The 11283-nt window shown below is 42.3% G+C and overlaps 1 protein-coding gene across 1 annotated transcript in view; it reads left to right on the forward strand.

The window, feature by feature from the left end:
- The first annotated feature begins 4609 nt into the window (after positions 1 to 4609).
- ARFGEF3 (ARFGEF family member 3) overlaps positions 4610 to 11283 on the forward strand; it is an 86374-nt gene continuing 79700 nt past the window's right edge. The window contains exons 1-2 of the mRNA XM_042884831.1: positions 4610 to 4862; positions 5935 to 5986. Of these exons, the coding sequence (XP_042740765.1) occupies positions 4778 to 4862; positions 5935 to 5986 (137 nt within the window). The 5' untranslated portion in view covers positions 4610 to 4777. The remainder of the gene's footprint in view (positions 4863 to 5934; positions 5987 to 11283) is intronic.

Consider the following 11283-nt stretch of genomic DNA (forward strand, 5'->3'; position numbering starts at 1 on the left):
AATTAACAATAGTCTCCTGTGGACCGGAAAGAAAACAGCTGAGAAAGTATATGATCAATGCATAAGGAATAATAAATGGCATGGAAAAAGTGAATAAGGAATGCTAATGCAGTATTTTTCATAGTACAAAAGTTTGGCAGCATTAGCAGAAAAAAAGGAAAAAGCTAAAACTGTACAAAAATATTTCTTTTATTTGTGTGCCACTCATCTACAGAACTGGCTGCCAAAAAAATGACTGTGAAGGTCAAAAGGTTCAAAAAGATTAGACACATTCACAAAGAAAAATCCGCCAGGTACTGCTGAATACATAAAGATAAAACCCCATCTCAGAAACTGCTTAGTCTGCAAACGAACAGAAACTGTGGGAGTTTACTGGAGGAAGGGGCAGTCTTTCCATCCTCTCCAAGAATACACAACAAATCTGTCACAAATAAGTCTGTGGCTAGTAAGGATATTGATCTGACCCAGAATGGCTGTTTTGCATTTCTGATACCTTGTTGATTGCCTTTGTAATTCTATGGGGAGATGAGAAGATTATGGTAGATTGAAGGCAGTTAGGAGGATTTTTGCTTTTCATTTGTCTTTGCAGAATGTACATCAACCGGGCCAGAGTCTTGTCTCACATTTCCATCTTGATATGGGTTTCACTTTAATTTTGCTTCGCGTGTTCTTTACAGAGTAAACAGTGTATGGTTATACTGAACAGGCATTGCTGAATATACGCTAGCTTTGTTCACAGCTCCCAATCCCTGCTCTCGGCAGCACCTTTTGTCACTGCACTTTACAGTGCTTTGCCTTTACTCTGCAAGGTCATGTTGTGGAGGGTGCAGGAAGCAGCACCTGCTCAGGAACAACTTGATTGAGTGTTCAGCCTCTAGTAACTCTGTGTAATCAAGCAAAAAATGATAGATGCCATCCTGTCATCAGTGACATAGTTACAATCACTACAAGCAAAACTAAAAGCAAATCCTTGCAATGGCTTTGTTTGTCAAGGTCTTGCTGCCTTTCAGGAGAAGTAAGGAAGGGTACCTTCAGCTGATGTCAGCTGTCTGATATCTAGCTGGTGCTAGCTAGCCCATGTTGCAGCTACACCAATTTTACTGATTATTTTGAGCAATATGTTCAGCAAAAGTAAAGCAACATGTACAGAGAGCTCCCAGAAGAAAACTGAGCCCAAGGATTTTTACAAGTCCAATCAGTGGGGAAGAGAGTAAGGCAGGAACTCTAGAAAAGTAATTTTGAGACATTTGGGTCTACATCTTTTCAAAGCCATGGAACTAGATGTTTTTTCATGTCATTGGAGGGCATTTCTTTATATTTTCTAATCAGACTGGATTTTTAAGGGACACAGCCCCCCTCATTGGCCCACGCTGCCTGATGTCTATAGAGTGCAATGAGATCCTGACCAACGTTGTTGACCCTGACATTGTTAAAAAGGCTAAAGAACAGGTAGCATGTGAATAATAATGACTAAATATATGATCATTTCACAGTCTAACAAACCTTTCTTCCTGCTTTTCAACTGTATATTCTATTCATTTTTAGAATCTCAAACACTACAGTGATCAATCAGGTGCATGCATGGACAATATGGACATATGCTATAGAGATTTAAACCAGCACCACATATCCTTCCTTGGCTACTGGAAGCAGCAGAGCTGTAGTAGCATCAAGACAAGCATACGCTGTTCCATAATTCTGCTGACAAGTCTAATGGAGTTGTACTAATATGATTTTAGTGCTTTGAATATATTGAGTAGGTTGGTTTTGTTCACACACTTCTAAGCTTTTTCTTCATTAATAAAAGGACATCTGCATTTTAACAGCACCTCATTCTTTTAATAGAGATCCAGTCACCTGGGCTCACTGGGTGCTATGTAGGGCATGCAGAGGTCCAGGCTGGATGCGGCTCTGGGCAGCCTGGTCTACTGGCTGGTGACCCTACGACCCAGGGGGGTTGAAAGTAGGTGATCATTGTGGTCCTTTTTACCCCAGGCCATTCTATGATTCTATGATAACCTGCACTCACATATTGCAGTAGATCAGCAGCATCACCAAATGAGTGTTAGTAATATATAATCACAGCATCCTGCAGTTATGAGATCTGCATAGATTCTTCTGGTTTCCAACTGGACAATGCTAGAACTGTGCAAGGAGTCAAAGAAAACTCTGTAGCTTCTACTGCAGAAAGTTGTTGGCCATGGCAAAGGAGGACTTAAAGCTATAAGTGACCATACTTTTCTATTCTCCCTACTCTGTAGCTAGACTTACATATCTTGTGACATTCCAAACCACCTTCCTTGGAGAGGAGCCCAAAGCAAATAAATGTGACACCCTGTCTACACAAAATGCATTCAGTAAAAGAGTTTTAGCAGGACATGGTTACTCAGTATTTATGCGTTTACTGTAGATAAGAGACAAGGACTGATGAACTGCTGTTCATGGCGATGGCAAACCTTACATGAACAGTGTCAACAAACAGACTCATGGTATTCTGAAATGATTTTGCTTGAGAAGAGTCATCATGGCTTACTTGTTTTTTCCATCTGCATAATCTTATAGATATATCTTAAGATGCTCTAAACAGCACCTTCAGTCCTCTCACTCTTTTGACAGCTGTGAAGAAAAGTGCTTAGGAGCAGCATTGATAGAATAAGGGGAAATGACTTCAAGCTTAAAGAGGGTAGATTTAGGTTAGATGTAAGGATAAAGTCTTTTACAGTGAGGGTGGTAATGCACTGGAACAGATTGCTGAGAGATGTGGCCCTGTCTCTGGAGACTTTCAAGGTGAGGCTGGATCAAGCCTGGGCAAGCTAATTTTGCTGTCTATGTCCCTGTTCACTGCAGGGGAGTTGGACTAGATGACCTTTAAATGTCCCTTCCAACTCTAAGGATTCTATGATTTTAAGTGCAAGTCTTGATTCTAGAATTCAAAAATAACTTAATCATCTGCTTCCTGAAAATAAGCAATTAGTTATTTACAATGAATGGACACATACATATTTATTAGAGTTCTATGGGTCTCAGTGATCTCTGGCATATCTTATCTACATCAAAAATACCTCAAACACTACCACAGTCTTTTTTTTTTTTTTTTTTTTTTTTTTTTTTTTTGCCTCCTAGGAAAAAAAAACAAAAGATCTAAAAAGGTAGAAAAGATAGAAATTGACTCCCATGCTTATTCCATTAAGTGCATCACAGAATAAAGAAGACAGACATGTAAGCAGGAAATAATTCATTCCCACTTCAGCTGGATCCTTGACTTAGAGCACCACGGTACATAACAGCCCTGGTCACTAGCTATTGCCAGTAGCTACTGCAGGTTGCTCATTCCAAGGAAGGTGGTGGAGCATGGCCAGAGATAAGAAACTCTGGAAAACAACTTCCAGTTGCTTAAAGGCTAGTTTGCACCCTGGAATCTGAAATGTAGTTGTTTTTCTATCAAAGCATGTTTTTTTAATCCTTAGGTGCTTTAATTCTAGATGTTCCCTGTCCACCTACAGACCTTGCTGGCATCATTTTTTATCCTTTTCTTCAGACATAAGTTTTACAGTCTGGATTTAAAATGCAACTACGGATTATTCATTCATTATACTTCCTGACACAAGTGGGATCAGCCCTTGTAAGAATTTGGATAACGGACAGCCTTTGAAAGCTCAGTCCCCTATGGGAAGCGCTATGGCTGATTCACCACGTGCCAATATTCTGTCTGCTGATTTACAATTGGTACTCTTCCAATTAGTGGTAGGAGACAACCACTAACACAGCCAGCTGCTGCACGGGCTGCCTCTCTGATCTGTTTCTTTTCTTATCTTGTTTGTCCTCTTGCGCCTTTTGAGGGAGTTTATTCTCCAACAAGACAAAGGCAATAAAACAGTCAATTAACGTGATGTAGTCACAGAAGGGGCGAGTTGCATTTCCTAGAGGTACGGCAGGGAACAAGAGACTGAAAAAGTGTTTCGCTGGCCAGAAAGCATTCAGGGGCACAAGGAGGCAGATCTGAGCTAACAGTGCAAGGGTTGGTCGGCTGGCTGGGGACAGGAAAGTGCACGCTTAGGGCACAGGTGAAGGCAAGCAGACCGTGCTGCCTGCCCCTCCGCATACCCCAGATGGGAAAAGCAGTGCAGATCCTGCTGGGCACGCGGCCATTTATTTCATTTCAGAGGTCGATATGCCCTGAGCACACGCCGCTAGGCGGGTCTGGCTGCCTCACTCCGTGGCTCTGCGCCCTCGGCTGCCTCCCGGGGCAGGGCCGACGGCAAGACCCGCGTTTCAGCTCTGCAAAGCCGACGCGGAGCCGCAGGCAGGCTGCGGGCACACCTGCCTCCTGCGGGCAGGGGCCGCCGGTCGTCATGGCGACCGGCCGGGCTGCAGCCTCCCCGGCCCCGTTGCGCTGCCCAGCCGTGGGCAGCTGCCGCTACCTCTCCCCCCGCGGTGCCGGAGGAACACCCCGCTTCACCGCGAGCAGCGAGGCCGCAGCCGCCGGGCTCTGACTGCGGCGGGCGGGGCCAGGCGCGGCCCCAGCCCGGCTGCGCCACAGGAGCCTGCCCGGGGTGGGAGGAGGAGGGACTCCGCCGCGGCAACAACTGACGTGTCCCCGCCATGGAGCTCGGCGTGATTCATCAGCGACGGCAGGCAGGCTGCGGGGTGCCGCGCACCGTCCCCGCATAGGCACGGCCGCTTCGGGGACAGCTCCAGTGCCGCATCGCGCTGCTTTTCCGTCTCCTCTATCGTTGCCTGCACCTGTGCCCCCGCGGCGACGCGACGGGAAGGCAAGATGGAAGAAATCCTACGGAAGCTGCAGAAGGAGGCGTCGGGGAGCAAACACAGGGCCATCAAGGAGAGCTGCACCTGGGCCATCGGTAAGGGCGGGGGGCGCGGGGCGCTGGGGGCTCAGGTGGGCGCAGCGGAGGTGAGGGGCGGGTTCTGTGCCGCCGACGGCAGCGAGACCTCGGCAAAACTTGCTCTGCCACCGGCGGGACCGGAGCGCCTCCAACGGCTCGAGGGTCCGGGCGGCTCGGTGCTGTGGTACCGGTTCAGCCATCCGAGGAACAGCCATGTGCCCCTCCGCCCCGCTCTCGGTGTTGGCTTCGAGGGTCTTCCGAGGGAAATACGGGTGTCAGTGGCAACCAGATCCCTTCTGTGTGGGGCTGTGTTATCTCAACCGCTTCCCTCCTCCCCATTTCATAAATCACGGTAAACGGACACTCTAGTGCAGTTTTTTCTGCTAACTTAAGTTCGGGTTTCTATTTCCAAAGCTGGATTATTATTATTATATATGTATTTTTTCTGGATTCCATGAGCTCTGTGATCCTTGCTGTATAATGCAGTGCGTAGTTGCTAAAATGTGTTCTTTTATGTGAATATGAGGTTAGGTAAATTTCAGTGTTTGTTGGCTGTGATTTGAGGTTCTTTTGGCAGTAACTGCTTGGAGTTCTGGTCAATGTGACCCGAAACAAGATATATCAAGACAACTGTGCACCTAGCTTTGCTTTAGGTTTTGAAAGATGGCAATCTTTATTTTTAACGGTACACTGTTACAGCAGAGTCCATACCTGTTGCTGTCTCATTACTGGCCTTTCACTTTAGTATTCTGTGTGATTCATGAATTGATGCTGTGCTTGTGCAGCAGCCATGCTGATATCCTCTGTATTGTTCCAGTTTTGTGATGCTGAAATGCTTGCATGTAAGAGGGAATTTACTGAGGAAAGGCTATTATTTCATAGAATCGGAGAATCACAGAGTTGTTGGTGCCTTCTCATTGATACCCAGTGTGCTGTTAGGGCCATGTCAATCTATGGAGAATTGGAGCACTTGTGACAGATATTCTGTCAGCTGGAGTAGCTGTAATCTTTGGGGATCACTGCTTCAGATATTCTATTACTAATGTGGAACTCAGTTTATTTTATCTTGCTGTTTCCTTTTGTTATACAGAAACCTTGGATTCTCCTGACGCTGCTATCAAGATACCTCCTTATCAGCTAAGGTAAGAATATGCAATGTTGACATTGGTAGAACTGTGAGCATTTGTTAAATTAAAGTAAAAATTCAACAACAACAACAAAAAAATGAGGTAGATAGGAAGAGGCTGAATCTGTGTTTTCATTAGTTCATATATATACACATCTCTAAGTTTACCCTAATGAATAATTTGTTGATATACCCTTGGCCTTCATACATGAATAAAATATAAGAAAAATTGTAATAATGGGAAGAAGTATGTATAGCTGTGTCTTTTCACTTAGAAAATAGGGCTGTCTTATGGTCTGATACAGTTTGCTTTCAGTATGGTGATGTTTCTCAATTCTCTTTGTGTCTATATTTTCTTTTAAATCTAGATCTGTTCCTCTTTATTGAAAAATAAATATTCTAGAAATATAATAGTATAGCTAGGACACTGTCTAGGAACTTAAATAAAACAGTTCCTATGCCTGCTTCCTCTAGCCTGCTGAATTATCTTGAGTCTCATCCTTTTTTTCTTATCTTCACTTGGCCACACCTCACAATGGAGGTGCTGTTTAAGATCTCTTTTTAGAAATCAATGCTGTGAAGGAAGTAAAGAGGCAAAATTATTTGCTACCATAGAATGACTTGGATTGGAAGGGACCTTAAAGATCATCCAGTTCCAACCACCTTGTCATAGGCAGGTTTACCACCCATTAGACGAGGCTGCCCAGGACTCCATCCAGCCTGACCCTGAACACCTCCAAGGATAAAACATCCACAGCTGTCCCTTCCAACAGAACCACTAGGAAGCATCAGATGAGAATGTTGAAAACCTTAGGGTACATACTATGTCATGTAGCTTATAATTAAGATGTGAAATGTTTCCTTATTAGGAAACATTATGAAAGCTTAAAAAGTTAGCATTAGTTCAAAGAGCCTCTCAACAGATGCATGGAAGAAGTCAGTTGAAACCTTTGATAATGCAGAAGTATCCTTTCTTATTCAGAAGTATTTGGCAATACATAATTGAGCTTATAAGAGAGTATGTAGAAGTGCTGCTATGAAGTTATCCTGTCCTGGATATCTTTCTGGACAGCAACCACTAATAACTGCAGGCAAAGATGACCTTTTTTTTCTCAAACCACAATGATAATACTCTCCTGGGACTATTTTTATTGCTTAATTTCTCTCCACTCATGTTGGTATAGCTTTGCACAAGGAAATTATGGAATTGGAGAGCTCATTTTTCTAGACCAGTCACCAAACAGGGAAGAAATAAGGGCAGTATTTTTGCTACTCTTGGATGCCTGTCAGCTGCAGTCTATAAGTGTCCATAGGTGGCCTCCTGTCAATAAGGAATGGATATAGCACAGATCTGACACAACCAAATCCGGATACATGCACGTCCAACACAGTTAGATGAATAATTCCCAGGAGATCCATTAGATTGTTTACTGTGCAGTGTGGTTGGAGAAAATTTAGCTTTTTTCCAATTTGACAGTCTCTGTCTTTTATAAAGGGTATGGTCTCTTTATTTTAAGTACTGTTTTCATTCCGTATGATTTAGCTGGCTGTTAGCTCATTTTTCACTTGCCTAATGCTTCTTTACAGGTATGCCTATTTTCTTCTTTCAATGTTTTTGTTGTTGTATTTGTTTAGTTTTGCTGTAGAATCTTTGTTGCTTTTTGTTTTGTTTTGTTTTTAATAAAGCTAGTATCTTGACAAGTGTCAGTGTGGAGGCAGTGTGTGGGTTTTTTGTTGCTGTGTATCATTTTTTAAGAAATGAAAGGTATGTTAGAAAATTGGAATAACAGCTTTGGTAACAGGATCTTCAGTATGGCACTGCTGCACAACCTGAGACCATCCCTGAGAAATACTAATTTCACCAGCACTCTGATCTTACTCTTCTATTCTCTGCTAACAAATTTCTATTAGGCTCCAGGTGATCATCTTGGGCTGGAGTTTCCTTTGTGATGTACCAATGAAACTGTGATAAGAGCTCATTTTTGCTAGTTATTTGTTAAAGAACAGCATAGTGACAAGTTGATTCCTAACACTGTAAAAAGATAGCCTTGAAAATGAGGCAATGACCAGAAATACAACTAAGACTGATGCATCATGGAGAGATCCTGTCTGTACTTCTTTTTTTCATCTTAAACAGCAGTGGATTGCATCATCTGCTTTAACACATATCAGCCTTTGGCTGCTTATCCACTTTGAATCTTCTGTTCACCCTTTCTACTATAACACTACTGGATGTAGCAGCAAAGAGGCTGGGATGTAGTCTGGAATATTCTGTAATATTAGAGTTGGTGGGGAAAATGGTATGCATTTTCACTCCAAGTGGCCCTAGTCCGTAATTTGGATCTGAAATCCTTGGTTGCAACATACTGACAGTGCTAAGGGCAGATTGGAAAATAGTTCAGGAGAAAAATATATATTTTTTGAGTTCTATTCCAAGAACAACAGATAAATGAGTATTTTGAGTACCCTCTGTGCAGAGGGAATGTTTAAGCTTGTTTAGTAGGAGATTTTTGAGTCACTAGAATATACTGAATACAAGAAAAATACATCAGTACTTCCCTCTGTTATATTTTGGCAAGTTCACAATTTAGAGCGTATCTATACTGTAGGAGAATGTGGGATAGAGATTCGTCAGCTGTCATGCCCAGTTGAGGTAGATACTGGCTCAGTTCCAGAAACAGCAAATCTAGCAAGTGCCCGGGTCAGTGTTGTTTCTCTTCCTTTACAACACAGTATTTGGCTTCTGCTGGTGTTAGTGCTTTTAAATGGAGAGGCTGTGCCGTTACTTAAATCCTTGTTTTTCTGTTGCAACTCAGCAATGATTTCTGCTCATAAGGAGGAGAGGGTATAAACTGTTACTCTTTCCATGCATCCCCCTCCCACCCCCTTTTTTTTTTTTCCTTAAGATATAAAAGGTACGTAGGGCAGGCTGTGCAATACTGTTTCCTGAAGTGCAGGTAGGTAGCTGGCTCAGCTGTAACATTTGTATCAGAGCTGTTCCCAGCACCAGCAGTTTAGACAGCAGGTAATCTGCTGTGTTTGGGAGCACCTGGGGTGCTTTTTCTCCAAGGAAGTGCAATGATTGGGCGTTCTGTCTGGAATGTCATTCTTTAATTACTTTAATAGAGATCTATTGGGCATATTTTCAGACAGCTAAATGAGACTATTTTGCTGTTCAGCTTCCTTTGGTGTTAATTGAACTTATGAACTCAGTTGATGACCTTGAATATTAATTCTGCGAGGGGCATGATTTAAGTGATTCATTTCTTAAAGAGATTCAAATCTCCAACAAATATAGTCTTCCCCTCTGAGTCCTGCCAGATCTGCCTTGAGGTAGAAATACGCATGTGTTTTTCAGCACTTCAACTTGTGATCAGAGCGTTGAACAAAATGTTAAAGATTAGAGAGAAAAATGGGATGAAAATGAGCTCGTCAGTTCAAGACTTTGCCATTGATGCCTACTAAATTTTAGTCATGCAACCCTACCCTGGACTGAATAGAATCGTAGAATAGAATGAGTACCATAGAATGGCCTGGATTGAAAAGAGCCACAGTGATCATCTAGTTCCAACCCCCCTGCTACGTGCAGGGTTGCCAGCCACCAGACCAGGCTGCCCAGAGCCACATCCAGCCTGGCCTTGAATGCTTCCAGGGATGGCACATCCACAGCCTCCTTTGGCAAATGGTGGTGTTTATGTCTCTGATGAACAGGTGTTGTGAAAATTAAATATGTACTAAATGCTTGAGGAGACTGCATGAATGACTTATAAATAATGAATTAGATAAAAGGAGTTGATCACGTGGATGTTAGCTTAAGAGAGAGCTTAATGCTGTCTGCCAACCAACAATTATTTGCTCCTCAGTTGGCCCACATTCGTTTCATTGTTTTTTAACTGACAAGTTCTGTCCTAAGGCCAACCACCTACACTGAGCTAGCCTCTCTTCTTGGCCAATTCCTGGCAAGGTTCTACATTGCAGTTTTAGTATTTAGTTTATAGTGTTTGGTGAAAGGTAACTCTACAGACACGAGAAAATGAGCCTTCAAGAAGAACTAATGAAAGCAGATTAATATTCATGAAATTGAGATGGAAATTGACTTCCAACCAAAATAATGGCCAAATGCATAGTGTGCCTGTTAGCTGGTTGTAGTAGAAGCATTGCCAGAAAGCTGAGTTTGATCCTGGAGGAGTGTGATTGAGTGCAGAAATGCATAGGCAAGACTCTTGATAGTATTGGTTACTGTCTGTGCCAGCTCAGACTTTTCCCTGTCGATGTTAAAGTAATGGTCGTGAGACATGATGAGTGAAGCATTTTTGCACTGTAAGTAACGTAGCTTGCATTTCTTCTTCAAAGAAGATGCAGAAAAGTCTTCCAAATGCTTACTTTTCCCTTCAGTGTATTGATTGCAGGAAATAATTAAATAAAATGAAGGTACAGGCTCAGGCCTTCAGGATGCCTATTTTGTGTGCCTAATCAGGGAGATACAGACTGTGGCTTTCACAGGTGTTGAGTGTTCATAAGCCTGTTTCTGTTGGAAGCTGCTCTTACATTTATTTCTGGAAAAGCTTGTATCCCTCTGGTATTTCACATCTATCTCTCAAAACTGGTGAGTGTTTCTGGGGGTTAGAGCTGGAAAGATGAAAGGTTGGTGATAAACAAGTTCTCCTGTAATAAGCAGCTTATTTCCAGTTGTGTTTCTCCTGTTTGTGCCCATGCGCTCATCTTGGTGCAAGTTTTTAAGGGCTGTTGTGAAGTCTGAGAAATCAGTGCAGCAAGAGCAGTCAGAAACAGAAGTCAGTCTTATTTTTAGGTAACCTCTGAGTACCTACCCTACTTGTAATTTTTCTGCAGTCATGGGAATTCGGGGATGCAATCAGAGGTTCTACTCTGCCATTTATTTTTACATCTATAGTTTTACATCTGGCAAGCTGAGAAGTAACTGTGGCATATGAACTCTTAAATAAAACAGCATACCAATTCTATCATGTATGTGCTCAACAAGTAATAAAAACGGTAAATGTGCTATGATCATGACCAAACGTGAAATACCAGAGAGATTTTCATCCACTTAACTTTGCAGGAAGTTCATCCATTTAAAGAATATCAAGGCTTGGGGTCCATTTTGGCTTCTATATTGTAAGAAATATTTGTAATTTCATCATTTCATTTTTCTCTTACCTGCTTTATCTTGTGCATTGTTTCTCATAGTTTCTACTGGGTGAGGATGGATAGGGAAGATGATTAGTTGTTATGCTTATTTTCTAAGTCTGATTAAAAAAAAAAAAAAAAAAAAAAAAAAAAAAAAAAAAAAAA

This window comes from Lagopus leucura, unplaced genomic scaffold (genome assembly GCF_019238085.1).
Source record: "Lagopus leucura isolate 7727_CA_CO unplaced genomic scaffold, USGS_WTPT01 Super-Scaffold_73, whole genome shotgun sequence".
Lineage (NCBI taxonomy): Eukaryota > Metazoa > Chordata > Aves > Galliformes > Phasianidae > Lagopus > Lagopus leucura.